Source organism: Ochotona princeps, chromosome X, assembly GCF_030435755.1.
Source record: "Ochotona princeps isolate mOchPri1 chromosome X, mOchPri1.hap1, whole genome shotgun sequence".
Classification (NCBI taxonomy): domain Eukaryota; kingdom Metazoa; phylum Chordata; class Mammalia; order Lagomorpha; family Ochotonidae; genus Ochotona; species Ochotona princeps.
In genome coordinates this window covers 17533672-17551688 of record NC_080865.1, presented here as the reverse complement: position 1 = coordinate 17551688, position 18017 = coordinate 17533672, and the positions used below count along the sequence as shown (strand labels likewise).

Here is an 18017-nt window from a genome sequence, read left to right as displayed (position 1 = left end):
GCAGTTAGAGACCATCATGCTTAAAAATAACCCAGATTAAAACAACAAACAACAAACAAAAAACAAATACCACGTTTCTGATTGGTGGAAGTTATATAGTGTACAAAAAATTAATGTATAGGAGTGAATAACATTCTTTTTTTTAAAAAATCACTTTATTGAGGTATAATTGACATAAAAACTGTACATTTATTTAATATAAATATTTGTTTTTGTGATTTTGGAGATAATAATTACCTGTGAAACTCTTGTCACTGTTGTCACTTCCATCACCTCCGAAAGCTTCTTTGTTCTCTTTTCATCATTATTAATAGCTTGTGTATGTTTGGTGTATGGTAACACACTATCATGTTAGCAAAACTTACATATGCAGCATGGTATTGTTAGCTGTAGACATTATGCTAGATAATAGTTGTCCAGAATGAGTTTGTGTTGCAAAGCTGTTAACCAGATACCCTTTGACCATTTCTTCTTCGTTTCTCTCCTCACTATTCTGGCAGTCACCATTCTCTGCTTGTATGAGTTCAAATTTTTTTAGATTTCATGGATGAGTGGCATCATGCAGCTTTTGGCTTTCTGTGTCTCACTTCACTTAACATAGTGTCATTTAGGCCTATCCATGTTGTCATAAATGATTAGATTTCCTTTCTTCCTAAGGGCAAATTATATTCCATTGCATATTTCACACAAGATTTTTGTATAGTCACCTGCATTGGCCATTTCATTATTTTTGGTTGGAAATTACATTTATAAAGCAAGATCTGTTAGGAAATAAGAAATTCAAAATTGAATCTCTTCATCTTGCTGCTTATAGATCACTTGAAATATGTTAGAAGCACTTTGCTTCATTGATATTTGTTTTTATCCTCAGCAGTGTTGTTCAGCTTTGTGAGGAACCTTATCAAACACAATGACTAATGTTAGCAACAAGCCAGATCCTCTGTGACCTCCCACGTCTTTGGGAATCTCAACACTGCTGGTCAGGAAGTCAGATGTCAAAGCCATCTTTTACAAGTATGGCAACATTATAAACTGTTCCACTCATAAGGAGTTTGCCTTCGTTCAGTATGTTAATGCGGGAAATGCCCAAACTGCTGTAGAAAGAGAAGATAGGAGAGAATGACTGCTGGCCAGGTTTTAGATATTAATCTGGTTGCAGAGCATAAAATAAACTGAGGAAAAACATGTATGAAGCAATCTGTTGCAGAGATGCACAGCTCATCTTCTGACTTGTGCCATGACTTATCTTATGACAAGATGTACACTTACCCAGCACACAGTCTTCTCCTTTCTATTTCTGTAGCGCCCACTAGATGCCACGTAACAACTCACAAAAGCACACATTGCCTTCAAATTTAAGACTGAGCAGCAAAGATGTGCTTCCATGTGTGACAATTTGAAAGGAGACAACCTTTGGGCCATTAAGGAAGATCTAATCCAGGTCAAGAAAAAAGTTAATTCTGCACTGGAATGCTTGGAGGGATGGGGAATGAAAACAAATGGAATAAGCAAGGAGTAGGGATGAATACTGAGTCAGAAAAGGAGCAGAGCAGCAGCTTCCTGAAGAAAGATTAGATTAATATGAAGATGAAGTGGGCAGGGGCGGGGGGGAGTTTGACTATGACATTGAACGATAGAAGCTAACCAGATGGAGCTGACCAAGGATCACGAAAAAGACTGAAGAAGGAGAGAATGACTTAAGCATGTAGTGGAGTTTAGGGATTTTTTTTTACTATCTATTCATCCGTTATTTCTCTAAGATCAACATTTTCACCAGATTTTCTCCCCTAGTATCCTCAGTATATGTTCATTGTTCTCCCCATCACTTCTTTCCCAGGTTCATTAATTCATATTGCCTTGTGCCTAGTCTTTGCACTTCCTTTGGTGTTCTCAGGAGTGTTTGTAAGTCTTGTCCTGTAGTTTTTCTTTTAATTTTGATGCTTTTCTATGACTTGATAATAAAAGGTTGTATGGCTTTTATGAGATGTCTCCAAAACAACATCTTGTTAAGACAGAGTAGAGTTCTTTCAATCCATCCATGAGTTAGTAGTTGCAACCTTAACTGCTAGGACCACCTCATTTAGTTAAACAGCACCTAAGAATGGGCTTGAATTGGAGCTGTGTGTGTTCTACTCCATGTGAGAGTGCTGTGGAGTGGTTCAATGCAAACATAAAGTTGTGCATTTTGTAGTAAAGAGTTGGCATGTCAGACGTGTCTTTTAGAAAGAAAATAGTGTAATGGTCTTAAATATTTGTTTTCTTGAGTTGATACTATGGCTTATTTTTGTGAAAAGACTGAAGATGGGACATGTTTTTCTCAAACAAGTCCCTATTTAACCATGAATTTGGAGAAAAATAATCTTAGGCTTTTTCTAAAACAGAAAAAATATTACACAGAGCTAGGAAAGAAATTATACATCCACATGTATATAGGAATCTTCAGAAAGTTGATGGAAAATGTGTATTATGAAAACATTATGCATGGGTTCCACATTTTATACCAACATAACCTTTTCATTTAATTTTATTTTATTTTTCATGAACTTCTCAAAGTTCTCACGTGCTAAGATCTCTATATATGTATATGTAAAATAACAAATTCATCCACTTGTTGTCCAATTCCAGTCCAGCCATTCAGAGTTCTTGCAACCATGCTGTATTTGTAGATGCATTGTAGATGTTCTTGCACAACGAAAAGCCTGGCTTCCAGTGACATCAATACATTCACTCATTTGCTTGGTCCTATAATAAAAACACAATGATTTCAGAATTGTAATGATCATACCATAATGGAGTGGGGGTAAACTATTTATCCAGCTATTCCCAAGAATTTACTCCATATTTATTCACAGTGATTTCCCAAATTTTGAGCTATATAAATGATAAGATAAACACATAATGATTTAAAAATAGTAATAGCCATACCATAATGGAGTAGGGTAAGCTTTTTATTTATTCATTTGTTCACCTAACCATCCATTCAAGAATTCACTATTTATTCATGATGATTACCCTATGCTTTAAGCTATGTAGCACTCCCTTGTAAGGAAATACCATAATTTACTCAACCAAATGTTTGTATTTGAATTTTAAGTAGCTTGAATATTTTTACCAACAGCACATAATGCTTCAGGAAATAACTTTGTGCATGTGATTTTTGTGTTATTGGAAGTATGTTTGTGTTAAATTTTGAGAAGTTGGGTTACTAGTTAAAGGGCTAATGCATGTATAGTTTTATTACATATTGCCAGTATACCCTCCATAAGTGTTGTACTGTTTTGCATTTATACCAAGTGGATAAGGACCCTATTTCTTCACAATGTCACCATCAGAAGAGTTAGACATTTTTGTCAATCTGTAGGGTGAGACATAATATCTTGATATTTTAATTTGCATTTCTCTTCTAGGTAAAAGTTATCTGCATTGTCACATATTTATAATCCATCTTATGTATATTTTGTAAATTATCCTTTTAACCTATTTTCTATCAGATATATGACTGTTTTCCTCATTAGCTTCTAAAAATTGCATTAGAGGTACTAACCTTCACTTGTGATGTGTACTCACATTACAAATATTTGCTTCAAGTTGGCATACACATTTTTACTTTGCTTTTTCCATGCATTTTCTTTCATTTTTATTGTAGTCATAGATTTAATAGATACTTTGTTCAATATTCACTTAGGATCACAGTAGAAAAACTTTCTGTACACCTATTCTAGTAGAATTCAATAGGTTCTTCTAATCTGTTTTTTACATTTAGATTGTGGATTCTCTTGGAATTTATCATTAGTTATAATGCAAGTTATGGATCTGATTTTTCCACATGGCGATTCCAATCATCTAAACACCATTCCACAAAAGGCTCTTTTGATCCTTTACCAGTTACCCAATTGCCATACATATTTCATCTACTTTAGGATTTTCTCTTCTAGTCCATTGTTCCATTGTTCAGCTCAAATGCTAGGATGACATTATCTTCTTTTTACTACAGAATATTTATAGACTGTTTCAGTACAAAATAGGGATTATTTTCTCAATGTTTTGTGAGGCGTTCTTGCATGCCCATATATCCATATAAAATCCAGTATTAACTTGTCTAGCTCCAGAAAAAAATATATGCCTACCAGTCATTTTTTATTGGGATTTATATTTGCATCCCTTCCCCCTAAAAATAAAACAAAGCAAAATAGCTTTCTTACCACAATTTTCTTTTTCTATTTTATTTTTTATTTTAAATTTTGAATTTTATAGTACAATTCTGTAGAGTTTGGGATTCCCCCCCTTTCACCCTCTGACTGATTTTCCCCATATCATCCCAATAGCATAATATAATTCCATCAGTCTGTTATTTGAATGTGCCCCGACATTGCTAATATATACAGTGTCAGACAGTCCATCTCTAGACGTGTCCAACAGTTTCACTGGGAGTCATCCCCAACTTGGAAATGGAGATGCATGTTGCATTGGGTCCCCACATCTGGGTATGGTAGTCTCCATTACTCCATCACTACACAGTCCAATTTGCATGATGGTTTCCTTGTATTAGAGAGAACATATGGTATTTGTCTTTTAGAGTTTGACTTATTTCACTGAGCATAATGGTTTAATGTCTTTCTTTTTTTTAATGGCTGAGTACTATTCCATGGAGGAGATGTACCACTAGATTGCAGTAAACATTAACTCCATCTGTTTGTTGGCCCCAAAACTCATTGCGATCCTTGATTCTTCCCTTTCACATCTCACACCCTATCTGCCCGGTGTCAGTTCTAGCATGAACATATATCCAGGATTTAGCCATATATTGACCTCTCTACCTGTTCAGCTACTTGGCACCACCCTCTCATCTATCTGAGTTCATGACCTCCCCATAGTTGATTCTCCAAACAGCAAGCTAGAGCAATGCCTTTAAAGTTTATTTAATACATGGCTTCACATCTTGGTGAAAGCCAAAATGCTCAGAACCACTCAAGGCACGACACAGTCAGTCCCCATCCATCTCCATGCCACAGCCTTCTGCCTACAGTGATTTCTATACTGCATCTCCTGTGACACTCACTCCTTGTCACCTTGCTCTGCCTTTCCTGTGTGCCCTCTTTCTCACACTCATATACACACAGCACATGATCTGTCCTGTGGCATTGGGACTTTCTTTCCTCTTCCAGCTTGGTATATCTGTCCTCCCTCACTATTCAAGTCGTTGCTCAAGTTCACTTTATCAGTGAAGAAATAAGCTACCTTAAACTAAAACCTTTTGTCTGTTCTCTGAATTTCTTTTCTTCTCAGCATTACCATCATCTGGTGTCTATTTGTTGTGTACTAATTGCTACTTTTCCATAAAGACTATTCATTAGCTAAATGACAGCATTCCTTGTTGTGTTTGTTCATCACTATGACCTCTAGCATATAAAGTCATGGTGGCATATAGTAGGGGCCAAATAAGTATTGGAAGAAGAAATGAATGAATGGTTGGCAATATTATGAATTACATTCAGTACATACAAAGAAGTAAGTTAATATTGTTCACAGTTTGGCTCATAAATGTAAATGTAAAATTGATGATTAATGTGTTGCTTCTGTGTCCCCCTTTTAATGATTGAAATTGTGAAATTCAGGTTGCCTTTTACTTTACAAGTCTTAATATTTACCAAAAGGTATGTCAAATAAGATGTGTCTTATAAATGTAGAATTGGAGTTGTCATTTTTTAAGATTTTTATTAGAAAGGTAGATTTTACAGAGATAAGGAAAGAGAGAAACATCTTCCATCAACCTTTTCACTCCCCAAAGGGCCACAACAGCCTGAGCTGAGCTGATTCAAAACCAGGAGCCAGGTGCTTGTTCTGGGTCTCCCATGTGGGTGCAGGACACCAAGGACGTGGGCTGTCCTCTACTGCTTTCCCAGGCTACAACCAGGGAAATGGATATGAAGTGCAGCAGGCAGAATGTGAGCTGGCACCTGTATAGGGTGCTAATGCTTGGAGATGGAGGATTTAGCCAGTTAAGCCAATGCACCAGCCATAGAGTTTTCATTTTTGATCATCTTCAGACAGAAATTTAACAGTGCCTGTTCTAAATTAGGCACAGTGTAGCATTGTACTACATAATTCACCTTAATATTCTAAGTAAACAAAATGGTTAGCTTTTGAGATTTGCTGGCATGTTTTCATCCTCTCCAAAGGTGAATTGTGTGATCCTAGATGTCTGCATTCAGTGGAATACTTATGTGCGATTCCTTCCCTCATTTGGATTATGTCTAATTATACAATGGAGGAAGTGCATTGTGCTTCATGTTCTCCTTAGCATACTGTAGAAATTGGGTCAGGTTTATTCAGATATCGCTTGCTCAATAACTACTGTGTCACAGACACAGTGCATACAGCAGATATGCTGCCCCTGCCTCCTGGCATGTGAGATCTAGTAGAGAAAGTAGCCACATACAGAAAGACTCATATAAGCACACTGTACATCTGGAATACACATAACCCCTATTGGTCAGTTATGTCTCAATAAAGCTAAGAGTGGAAAACAGTAGTTAGAAAATGGCAAGCATCAATTCTCCCTCTGCCTTGAGAAGCACATGGTCCTGATTTGTTGTCTCAACTCTGCACCTGCTGATGGCATTGCTTTGTGCAAACATCTAGACTAGAGATCTTAAAATGTTGGATCTTTTAAATTACAGCTACATCATTTGTTATGAGGCTTGTAATTAGCATACTGGGTATTGAGAGAAAACCTTCAGTAGATATAATTTATTCCAGGTTTTAAATGCTTAATTTTAGCTGCATTCTTTACTTGAGCTATACCATTTTGTCACTATTTACTCTATGGGATGATGAGTGTTCTCAGAATTTTGGAACTTGTGATCTTAAGCAACTATGAAAAAGATAATAATTTTTATATTAGTTTATTTATGACAAAGGGAAAGTGTGAAAGAAGAGAAAGGGATATAGAATGTGGGAAGACAAGAGCCCACACACTTGGCCCATCTTCCACTGCTTTCCCAGGCACATTAGCAGGGAGCTGGTTTGGAAGTGGAGCAATCAGGACTCAAACGGGTGCTCATTTGGGAAGCCAGCATCACGGGTGGCAGCTTAATCACTGTGTCACAGTGCCAGCCTTGAGCCTGCTTCATATTAATATGTTAGTGTACCTGCTCAAGGGTGAGTGTCTTGTCATCTTGCTAACCATCTGCTAACGTTGACCTGTAGTTGCCTCAGCAGGTCCCTTTTTCCAGTGCTAGTTAAGCATGTTCAGATGTGTTCACTGAGACTAGGTAAAACTGGGACTAACAGTTCCATTTGCTATAATTTGTGGAATAATCCACACCATGACTTTCATGTAACTCTGTGTACTATAGACAGTGCTGTCTTGTTTGTGATAATCCTGTTGAACACCCCCCGAACATACTGCATATACCCCGATTCACTCGAAGGTGCACACAGAATTGCAGATCTCAGCAGTACTTCTCATTACAACCTGCCAGAAGGAATTTCTTCTCATCCATCTGGTGTAAACATAGACCCCATGCCAATATTGCCACTTGAAAAAGAGTTAAATTTACATAAATGATGTGTCAAGTGTCTAAAAAACTCTGCCTTTGGTAGTTAATTTAATTAGTGAAAATCTTATTTATTAGAAACAGATAGATATGACACCTTGACAGCAACACTTAGCTACAAAAGAGCTACATGTTATGTGCATTTAAAACTTCAGTGTTCAATCCATACTGTGCTCACTTCCTCTTCCTCCAGCATTGCCGCAGCTGTTGCTAAGCTGTGAGGTTTAGATCATGGTGTGGGGAGACGCGGCAGAGTCACTAAGTCTTAACCCTCCAACTCTTTGGAGGACTAAGAGAAAGGAAAGGAAGTAGGTGGAAATGTCTCCAACCTAATTTAAGATTGTAGTGCCTACTTCACTATCACTAACACTTTCGTGGCTAAGTAAGTGGAAGATACACTGTGTCTGTTGGGGGGGACCTGCAAGAAGATTTATAAGAACACCATTTGAAGAAAGAGGACATATGACCTATATTGATCGTTTCTCCAACTGGATTCCATCCTGCTATAGATATTGCACATACAAATATTGTGACTATTTCCTTTCCTTTCTCCTAGTCCTTCAAAGGACAAAGGAGAGAAAGTTGGAGGGTATTATCAGAAGAATTTGACAACTTTGTTTTGCCTGTAAAATTGTTTTCATGGGATTTATACTTATGTTAAATAAAAGGATGAGATTTCATTGTGGGTCTGGAGAAATACAGGAACAAGTATAGAAGATGATAAAGAAGTATTTCTACTTAAAGTTACTGAAATAATTCACTGCTTCAGGGACTTTTGTGGGATGGGAAACGTAGATGCGATCAAATGACTCATTGAGAAGAATTGAGCAAGCATTTGCAGCAGACAGCTAGAGCACATGCGCAGAGAAGCAACGATAACCAAGCCAGCAAAATCCACCCCCAGCAGAGGGGTCAACTGTCCCTAAGAGGGGCCTTCTCAGGCTCTGAGAGCAGATTTGGCCCTGCCTTGAGCGACCCTCATTCTGCTTATATTGGGCAGTAGGTGTAGGCGGTATTTCACCTCCCTTTATGTCCTAAAGCTGCACTTGAAGACAGTGAATTCTGTGGCCAGGGAGAAAAGCCAAATGAGAGCCAAGGGTGGCGACACTACAGAACTAACGGCACATACAGGTAGCCACAGGCCAAAGGGCTGTAAGATGGGGCCCATACCGAGGTGTTGTCTTCTGGGATGGCTCCTCACCCACCTGCACTCACACAGCTCTGTAGCATGGGGTCCCTAAAGCGCAAGCCCACTCCCCAGCCGGGCACACACGCCCTCTATGGGAAAGAGGCCATACTGTGGCTCACACCCATACTGGTCACCTAGAATGATCCAAGGAGTCTCTTATTCCAAGCAGGAACGAGCAAAGCTTTGCTCCATATTTGAGAAACGTGAGGAGAACAGGATGAACAGCTACAAGTGTCACCCTGGAGGACAAAACAGAAAACCCAACTGCCGAGACATCCATGTTCTCTAAATGTTTCAAGAGAACATGGCTTTACTAGATGAAAACACGTGTTCGGAGGAGGAGTGCATGGCAGATCCGGGAAAATCTTGGCCACTAGAAAGGTTGTTGCAAAATGAAAGACTGAGAAGGGTCCGTGGGCGAGGGCATTAGGCATGAGGCGTGTCACTTCAGGCCCATCCAAGCGTGGGGTCGGGACAGTCCCACTCACGGGACACAGACCCATCCATGCGTGGGGTCGGGACAGTCCCACTCACGGGACTCAGCCCCATCCATGCGTGGGGTCGGGACATTGTGACGTCAAGTGACCCTGAATCCTGCTCTCCTGGAACACACTCCACCCTCACTTCCTGTCCCCCAACCAATCACCAGGCGCCCCCTGCAACCACCAAGCCCCCTGCAGCCCACACCTCCGGCTCCTGGTCTGAAGCTCAGCCTCTGTGCTGCCAGTTGCCCACCATGGGGTTTCCTCGAGGACCTCGGCCCCGCAGGCGCTGCCGCCGCCCACTGCAGGAGTGCCCAGAGGCCAACCCTGGGTCTGCCTTCCTCTTCGTGGTGGCAGTGCCCCCACTGACTCTGCCGCCACCGCCCCCACTCTCGCAGGTGCGCCACAACTACCATCCCGAGTGTGAGACTGCAGTGGGCGTCCATGTCCAGCTGCAGCTCTATGCGTCCCAGCTGACCCGGGCCATGGCCTTCTACTTCGACCGCAACTACGTGGCGCTCAAGGGCTTCGCCCGCTACTTCCTCAAGCGCTCGCTGATCGAGAGGGAGTGCGCAGAGAAGATGGCGAGAATGCAGAACCAGCGTGGAGGCCGCATCATGCTCTGCCAAGTGCCCTCTCCTCAGCCCAGCCACTGGGACAGCGGCCTGCACGCCATGGAGAGCGCCTTCAAGCTGGCCAAGAGAATCAACCAGAGCTTCCTGGACCTGCACCAGCTGGCCACTGTCAGGGATGACCCTGAGCTCCGCCACTTCCTGGAGACCCACTACCTGCACCAGCAGGTCCAGCACCTCAAGGAGCTGGGAGACTACCTGACCACCCTGCGCAAGATGGGCAGCCAGGACAGCCGCATGGCCGAGTATCTCTTTGACAAACTCTCCCTGCGCCAGGGCGAGGAGGACTGTCCCCACGGCCAGGGGTGACACCCCAGGACTGAGGGACCCATTGGACATTGCACATTCACCCCTCCCTTGCTTTCAGTCTGAGCTTCGTTCACAATAAACTTAACGTGGTTCTTACAGAAACAAGTTGGTTGACTCGTGTGTACAAAACCCTCACCTAGAGAAATAGGACAGATCCCCAGGTGGGTTTACAACTGGGGTCCCTGGTTTCAGCTTCCTTCTCTGCCTGGCTCCCCACCTGCCCCGTTGGCATGTAACTCAGGATCCCCACTGGTGGAGGTGGAAAGGCTGCTGTGGGCTCCTGGAGAACACCTTCATTTCCCTTCATAACTGAGGGAGGTGATGTGGGTGGTCAGGGGCCACCCAGTGTGGGAAGGTGGAAATATAAACATGGTGCCTCTAGGGAGGAAATGAGTGGGAAGGCATTGGAGAGGGCTTCAAAGAGAGGGAGGCTCAACTGGACCTCAGGCTATTCGACTTCCTCAGATATACAAATGTTGCAGTTTGTTACTTCTAGGTAGCCAGAGGCAGGATTCCTGAATTTGAAATGGCAGGCAGAGGGTCTTTGACAAGCCCAGTCTGAGCCACAGTGTTAAGGGGTCTGGGGCTTAGCCTGTCTTTTTCAGATGTGCTGTGGGTTCTAGCCTACTGATTGCCCTTTCAGAATCTCCACTTACAGGGTCTCCCTCAGTTGTACCATCTCTTCCAATAAAGTCACACTCATGCAACACACAGGAGGTTTTTGTCATGGATGGGACACATCTATAACAGGGCAGCCAATGTCAGCAGTTATTTGGTTTATATGGGAGGACATCTTAGTAAAGACACCATGTTTTAAATGTTGATTTAAAATATAAGACAAAATATAAGACAAAATATAAAATATAAGATGGATTATTTTCTGCAGTGATCAAAATTTCATGTGTTGTTTTGTTCTTAACTGACTGTTCTGAACATTCAGTACAACCTAAGCATATTTGGACATGTGGTAATTAAGCTTTGACCCTCATAACTGTTCAACACTTTCTTTTTTAAGATTTATTTATTTTATTACAAAGTCAGATATACAGAGAGGAGGAGAGAAGGAGAGGAAGATCTTCCATCCGATGCTTCACTCCCCAAGTGAGCCGCAACGGGCCATTGTGCGCCGATCCGATGCCAGGAACCTGGAACCTCTTCCACGTCTCCCACGCGGGTGCAGTGTCCCAATGCATTGGGCTGCCCTCTACTGCTTTCCCAGGCCACAGGCAGGGAGCTGGATGGGAAGTGGAGCTGCCAGGATTAGAACCGGCAACCATATGGGATCCTGGGGCATTCCAGGCGAGGGCTTCAGCCGCTAGGCCACGCTACCAGGCCCTCTTCAACACTTTCTTAAAACTGATGTCTTGGCCCTGTGTTTGTGCCACAGATTTTAATCTGTAGTTTGTCATGCTTATATTCCTTCTCAGGGTGCTGGTTCAAGTTATGGCTTCAACCTTTCCGATCTAGCTCCATGATAATGTGCCTATAAAAACGATGGAAAGTGGCTCAGTTGCTTAGATCTCTGCCACCGATGTGGCAGCCCCAGTGGAGTTCCTGGCGCCTGCAGTTAGCCTGACCTCCAGTGCTGGCTGTTGTAGCTATCAGGGTGTGGGCCGAAGATGGAAGATCTCTCTGTCCTGCATCTCAGCCTTTCAAATAAATTGAAGAAATATTTATTTTAAATTGAGAATACACTACTAACCATAATGTTCAAGAAATAAAAGTGTTCAAATCACAACTTGTCAAGTTCATTTTCATATGCTTTTTGGTATCCCTTATTCAGTACCATATATCAGAGAAAGCATATATTTGTCTTTTGGGGACTTGCCCATTTCACTAAGTATAGGGGTCTCCAGTTGCATCCATTACAAACTAAAGAGAAATTATGTTATTGTGAAAATTAAAGGAAGACAGGATATTGAGGGAAGAGGGAAAACATGGTTATGGTCTTAGAACTGTATCTCTGAAATCCATTCTGCTTATATTAATAAACATTTAAAAATATTAATGTTACCATTTGGCTAAAGTAAGATATTATCTTATTCTTTAAGAAAAAGGAAAGTAAGGACTATGGCCCTTTGAGTGAAGCCTGCAGAAAGTAGTCCTGCTCCTTTGTTACTCTTGGCCTAGCTGGTTTGTAGCATTGTATTTCTTCCCTGCCACTCATAAAAGTGTGTGTTGGCACAAGCAAAAACCTAGGTCGCAACATAATTCCCAAATATCTGATTTTGTGGATTCTCCTTATCTATGTTGTCCATCACTGACTGAGATACTATGGCTTCTTGCATGATTAAGTTTATCTGTACACTGTCATTTTCTAGCTAAGTAGAAGAACAAGTTGAGCATTTTGGAGTGTAGGGAAATCTTTAAAAGTGTTACAGAAAAGTGCATATCTAATAAAAGTATGGATTTTTTTAACAGTTTGTAGCAAAATAAACCTATGTTTTTTTAAAAAAAGATTTATTCATTTTTATTGGGAAGTCAGATATACAGAGAGGAGGAGAGACAGAGAGGAAGATCTTCCATCGATGATTCACTCCCCAAGTGACCACAATGGCTGGAGTTGAACCAATCTGAAACCAGGAGCCAGGAGCTCTTCTGGGTCTCCCATGTGGGTGCAGAGTCCCAAAGCTTTGGGCCTTCTTCAACAGCTTCCCGGGCCACAAGCAGGGAGCTGGATGGGAAGTGGAGCTGCCAAGATTAGAACCAGCATCCATATGGGATCCTGGCATGTTCAAGGCGAGGACTTCAGTCGCTAGGCCACCACACAGGCCCCTAAACCTATCTTTTAATTCCAATTTTCCACAAAAATTTTAAGCTAGCCTAATGTTTGTCCGTGTTTGAAACTATGAGCTCACTGAGGATCCTCCTTCCTTTCCTATTTTAGAGAGATGTTTGCTGTGGTGATCTCTTCACCTCAGATTGTCTGGACTCAAATCTCAGTTTACTCAATCATCTTGTATGAGATCGGGCAAATTATTGAACTTTGCTCTTGTTTCTTCATATGGGAGACAGGCATAATAAAGACATCAACCTCATTATGTTGTTGACATTAAATGAGTGAATTTCTCAAGTCACCTCAAGCCATACCTGACTCATGGGAGTACATGGTGTTAGCTGTGTTTATCATCATCATCATCCTCACCATCCCCAACATCCAATGAGCTCTAAGTTTCTCTGTGGGACTTATACTTTCAGAAAAAGAGTTCATGCTTATAATTTGCCACTGGAGGTCTCTGTTGCGTTTCTACCAGCCCTGTCACCCTGCATGCTAGCAGAGAAGGAAACAGCCTTCCCAGGGGCTTTGGCTGTCAGGTGCAGCTAAGACTCAGGAGAGTAGATGGTTGTTTGCATTGTCCCCTTCCTCAGACCCAGGACTGGAAGGAAATGCTGCTGTGACAACTTCCAGTTACCTGCGTCCCTTCTGTGTCATCCAGCTTTTCTTTGAAATCGTCCTCTCAAACACTTGGTGCTGCTTGCTCCCAAAGCTGGGTGGCCTGTGCCTCCTGGTTACATCCTGGACTTCCTCCCAAGCTTCAGAGATGCTCAGAAGCCGAAGGAGGAAGTCCTGGCCCTGGTGACACTGATGTCTACATGCTTGGCATAGGTGGGTGAATGAACAAGAAGAACCACCTGAGGGAGCTGCACCAGCAGAAGGGAATAGCCGAGACCACAGGAGCTTCAGCAGGAGGCTCTCCAGGCTGCTGCAGGACACAGTCACCTGCAGAACCTCTCACCTCTCCCATCCCCCAGCACATACTCAGTCTCCAGGGCAGGACCTGGGCATCCCTGGATTGAAAACCAGGGCTAGCATTTCGCTGCTCAGTGTGGGCTGTGGACTGGCAGGAGCAGTTGGAACTTGAGAGCTTGTTAGAAATACAAAATCTGAAGCCCCATCCCAGAGCCATGTAATTAGAATTAGCATTTTGACAAGTCCCCAGCTCCTGAGTGTGCCCAATGTGAACTGCTGGCCCTTGGCTAACTTTTGGTGCTGAAAAATAATGCTGATGCTTCAATATATTCAGTCTCCCAGTCACACACATCTGAACCAACTCTTGATATTTACCATAAATTTTTTTATTGCTTAACGATTTTTGTGTGATTTATTGCTACTTAATGGCAGATCCACAAAGGAATTGAGAGTGGGAAAGACACACACACACACACACACACACACACACACTCTCATGCGCAAAGCAAGTGAGAGGAAGCTTCTATTTACTGGTTTATTTTCCAAATTCCTGCAAGGACAAAAGCTGAGCCAACCTGAAACTAGAAGTCTAGAATTCCACCTGAGTCTTCCCTGTGGGTACATGAGCGCAAATTCTTTAACCATTCCTGCTGGTTTCCCCAAAACATTAGCAGGTAACTGGATCAGAAATGGAGGAGTCAGGACTTAAAATGTCACCCATATGGAATGCTGGTGCTACAGGCTGTGGTTTAAACTACTACACCACAGATCCAATCCTTGAAAGACTGAATTTTCTAGGAACATTGCAATAGAGTTTAAATATCTTATTCCTCAAGACACATTGCTGTTTAGATTGTACCATGCCTCTAGGGCTTGAACCCCAGCAGCAAAAATTACTTGTTAAATGAATTAGGTAACCACTTGAAAATTGGCGATGATAATAGTACTTGCAGTTTTGATGTAATGAGGATTCGTAGAATTACTACATGGAAAATAAGACACTGATTTTTTTTTTTTTTACTTGGGCTTTGCTTTTATACCTTCAAAATCATTATTTTTGTAATTTTTTTCTTAAAAAAAATCACCTACAGATTTTTATTTCCCATCATACCAGGCAAACTAGAGAAAATAAATTATACAAATAAACAATACAAAAGCCTCATTGTCATGGGGTTTATTTTTTAAAGTTTTATTTTTTATTTTTAAACGGGTTTTATTTTTAAATGGCCACAATAGCCAGGACTGGGCCAGGCTGGAGCCAGGAGTTTGTAACTCCATCTAGGTCTAACACAAGGGTGACAGGGGCCTAAGCTTTTGGGCCATTTTTCACTGCTTTCTCAGGAGTTGGATCCAACGTCAAGTTGCCATAGGTGATAGAGGCACCATACATGGCAGCTTAACTCACCGTAATATAGCGTGTCCCTCGTGTGCCTTTTAATACTTGATCATCCTGAAGTAAAATGGGCAATTACAAGAGTCCTTTTTATTGTATTTACTGAGGATTAACAGTACATAATCGCTAAACCACATATTTATTGGCATTTGTAGGTAAAATGAAGTGGAGGAAAAGGGAATTTGAGAGACTGGAAAGAAACAGGGTGAAATCTCAGCTACAGATAAAGGAAAATTGACTATGAATCAGAAATTTCATAAATCTCTGTAAGTGGATGACTGGATGATTAACACCTTTATTATAATTACTGCAATTTGATTCCAATTTTTAAAGGGTCGGCATATATGTAGAGGTACAACTGTAGTTATTAAAAACAGTAGAAATACTATAACGTTTTCTACTTTTTAAGAGAAGATGTATTTTGCTTATTTGAAAGGTAAAGGTACAGAAAGAGAGAGAGAGAGTATTTACATTCAATGGTTTTCTCGCCAAATGGTCACAGTCACTGGATCTGGGCCAAAATGGAGTCAGGAGTCTAGACCGCATCTAGTTTTCCCACATAAATTGCCGGCCCCTCTTCTGCTGTTTTCCCAGGTGCATTAACAGGGAGCTGGATCCAAACTGGAGCAATTGGTATTTGAACCACAGCTCATATGGAATGCAGGCACTGCATGCTGTGCCACAATGCAGGCCTATAAAATATTTTCTAAATGGTGTAAACAAAAATGTTAATATTGCTTACATCTTATTTTTTCTCTTTAAAGATTTACTTATTTTACTTGAAAATCAGAGTTATGGAGGGGGCGAAGACAGAGTCTGAGAGGGAGAAAGAGCTCTTGTATCTGCTGATTTACTCCCTAGATTATCACAATGGCTGATCTGAAGCTGGGAGCCAGGAACTTCTTCCAGGTCTCACATACGGGTGCAGAGTTCCAAGATCTTGGGTCATCCTCCACTGCTTTCCCAGGCCATTAGCAGGAAGCTGGACCAGAAGTGGAGCAGCTGGGGCACAAACTGACACACTTATGGGATGCTGGTGCCACAAGCATGATATGCCACCATGGTAGCCCCCAGTGCTTATGTCTTTGTGATGAAATTACAGGTGGTTTGCTTTTTTAGCTATTTGCTATTACTTAAGTTTTATATAATGAAAATGTGTTTTTAATTTTAAATTTTATTTTAATTAAAACTTCAGATAATCACAGATCATTAAAGTGTCAGTCTTAAAACTGATAAATACCCAAATGTTAATAGTATATAATTTTAAAAGTAAATTTATTTTAAAAGATTCATGTATCTATACTTCATTATTTTGTACTTGTGATTACATTTTTAATGCTGCTAAAGCAAATGAGTCATTTGATGATTTCAGGGTTTTGGTATTGTCCTGAAATAAAGGCTGTACCTGGAATAATCTTGTTTCTATTTTTGGCTTATTTTAATATTGAAACTTGCATATTTTCACCTGCTTTTTAGAGTAAAATTATGAATAAATACCCAAACTTTAGTAAGTACTACAATATTTAGTATAGGATGTCCCAGTTCATATTAGAATCACAAAATGTTGGCATAATAATGAAATTTTAGAGGAGATCTAGTTCCAGAGTGGGTTTATTCTGATGTAACCCTATTGGTCAGTTGCTTGAACTGGCAGATCTGGTTTTTTGTTTGGTTATGGTGTTCATTGAATGTAGATGCCCATGCACTTGACATTGCTTGCCTTTGACCGCACTGATTTTTGGTCTGTCTTGTGTTTTCAGAAGGAGTTTTGGAGCACCTACACAAAAGCACAGCAAGGAGAGAGTAGCAGAGGAAGTGACTGGTTTCAATTTTACCTTACCTTTCCACTAATCTTTGGTCTCTTCATTATCCTCCTTGTTGTTTTCCTAATCTGGAGATGCTTCCTAAAAAACAAAACTCGGAGACAAACAGTGACCGAAGGCCACATCCCTTTTCCTCAGCACCTCAATATTATCACTCCACCTCCCCCACCAGATGAAGTGTTTGACAGCAGTGGATTGTCTCCAGGCTTTCTAGAATATGTGGTTGGTCGTTCAGATTCCGTCTCCACTCGCCTGTCCAACTGTGATCCCCCACCTACCTATGAAGAAGCGACTGGCCAGACGAACCTGCGGAGAAGTGAAACAGAACCTCATTTAGACCCACCCCCGGAGTATGAGGACATAGTCAACTCCACCTCAGCCAGTGCCATTGCTATGGTGCCTGTGGTCAACACCATCAAATGAAGCTACAAATTTCTTTGTACTCTGTTTTTAAATTACTAATGAAAGGACTTTCTAGCACTTTACCACTACATAAACATGCATTGAGTTATTTCATTGGATTCCTACAGCATACCACTTCATACTTTCTAGTTTGATTTTCTTTAGTTCTGTTTCCCATTAAAAATCATTATCCACTCATTTTTGCCAAAGGAAACATGTGGAGAGGGAAAAACACACCAACAAGGGGGGGGGGAGTCATCATGTGCTGTGATGATGAGATACATGTATCTCTCTGTGTATATATATGCATATATAATATGTGTATATCAACACAGTATAGATGCAGCTGTCTTAAAAATCCATTAACTTCTTTCTTAATCATTCATAAAAGACAGTATTACTAAAGTTAGACAAAAAGGGCACACAATTGGTGTAAGATAGCCAGTAACTTTCTGTAGAATTCTGCAAAAAGGATATATATATGTTTTAAGATTCTTGCTGGCTTTTGTTAACATTTTTTCATCTGTCTTTAAACCC

At 41.0% G+C, this 18017-nt stretch overlaps 1 protein-coding gene across 1 annotated transcript in view; it reads left to right on the top strand.

Annotated features, from left to right (window-relative positions):
* PRRG1 (proline rich and Gla domain 1) overlaps positions 1-17773 on the top strand; it is a 32953-nt gene extending 15180 nt beyond the window's left edge. Inside the window, exon 3 of the mRNA XM_058658757.1 lies at positions 17016-17773. Coding sequence (XP_058514740.1) covers positions 17016-17501 — 486 coding nt within the window. The 3' untranslated portion in view covers positions 17502-17773. The remainder of the gene's footprint in view (positions 1-17015) is intronic.
* The last annotated feature ends 244 nt before the right edge of the window (positions 17774-18017 follow it).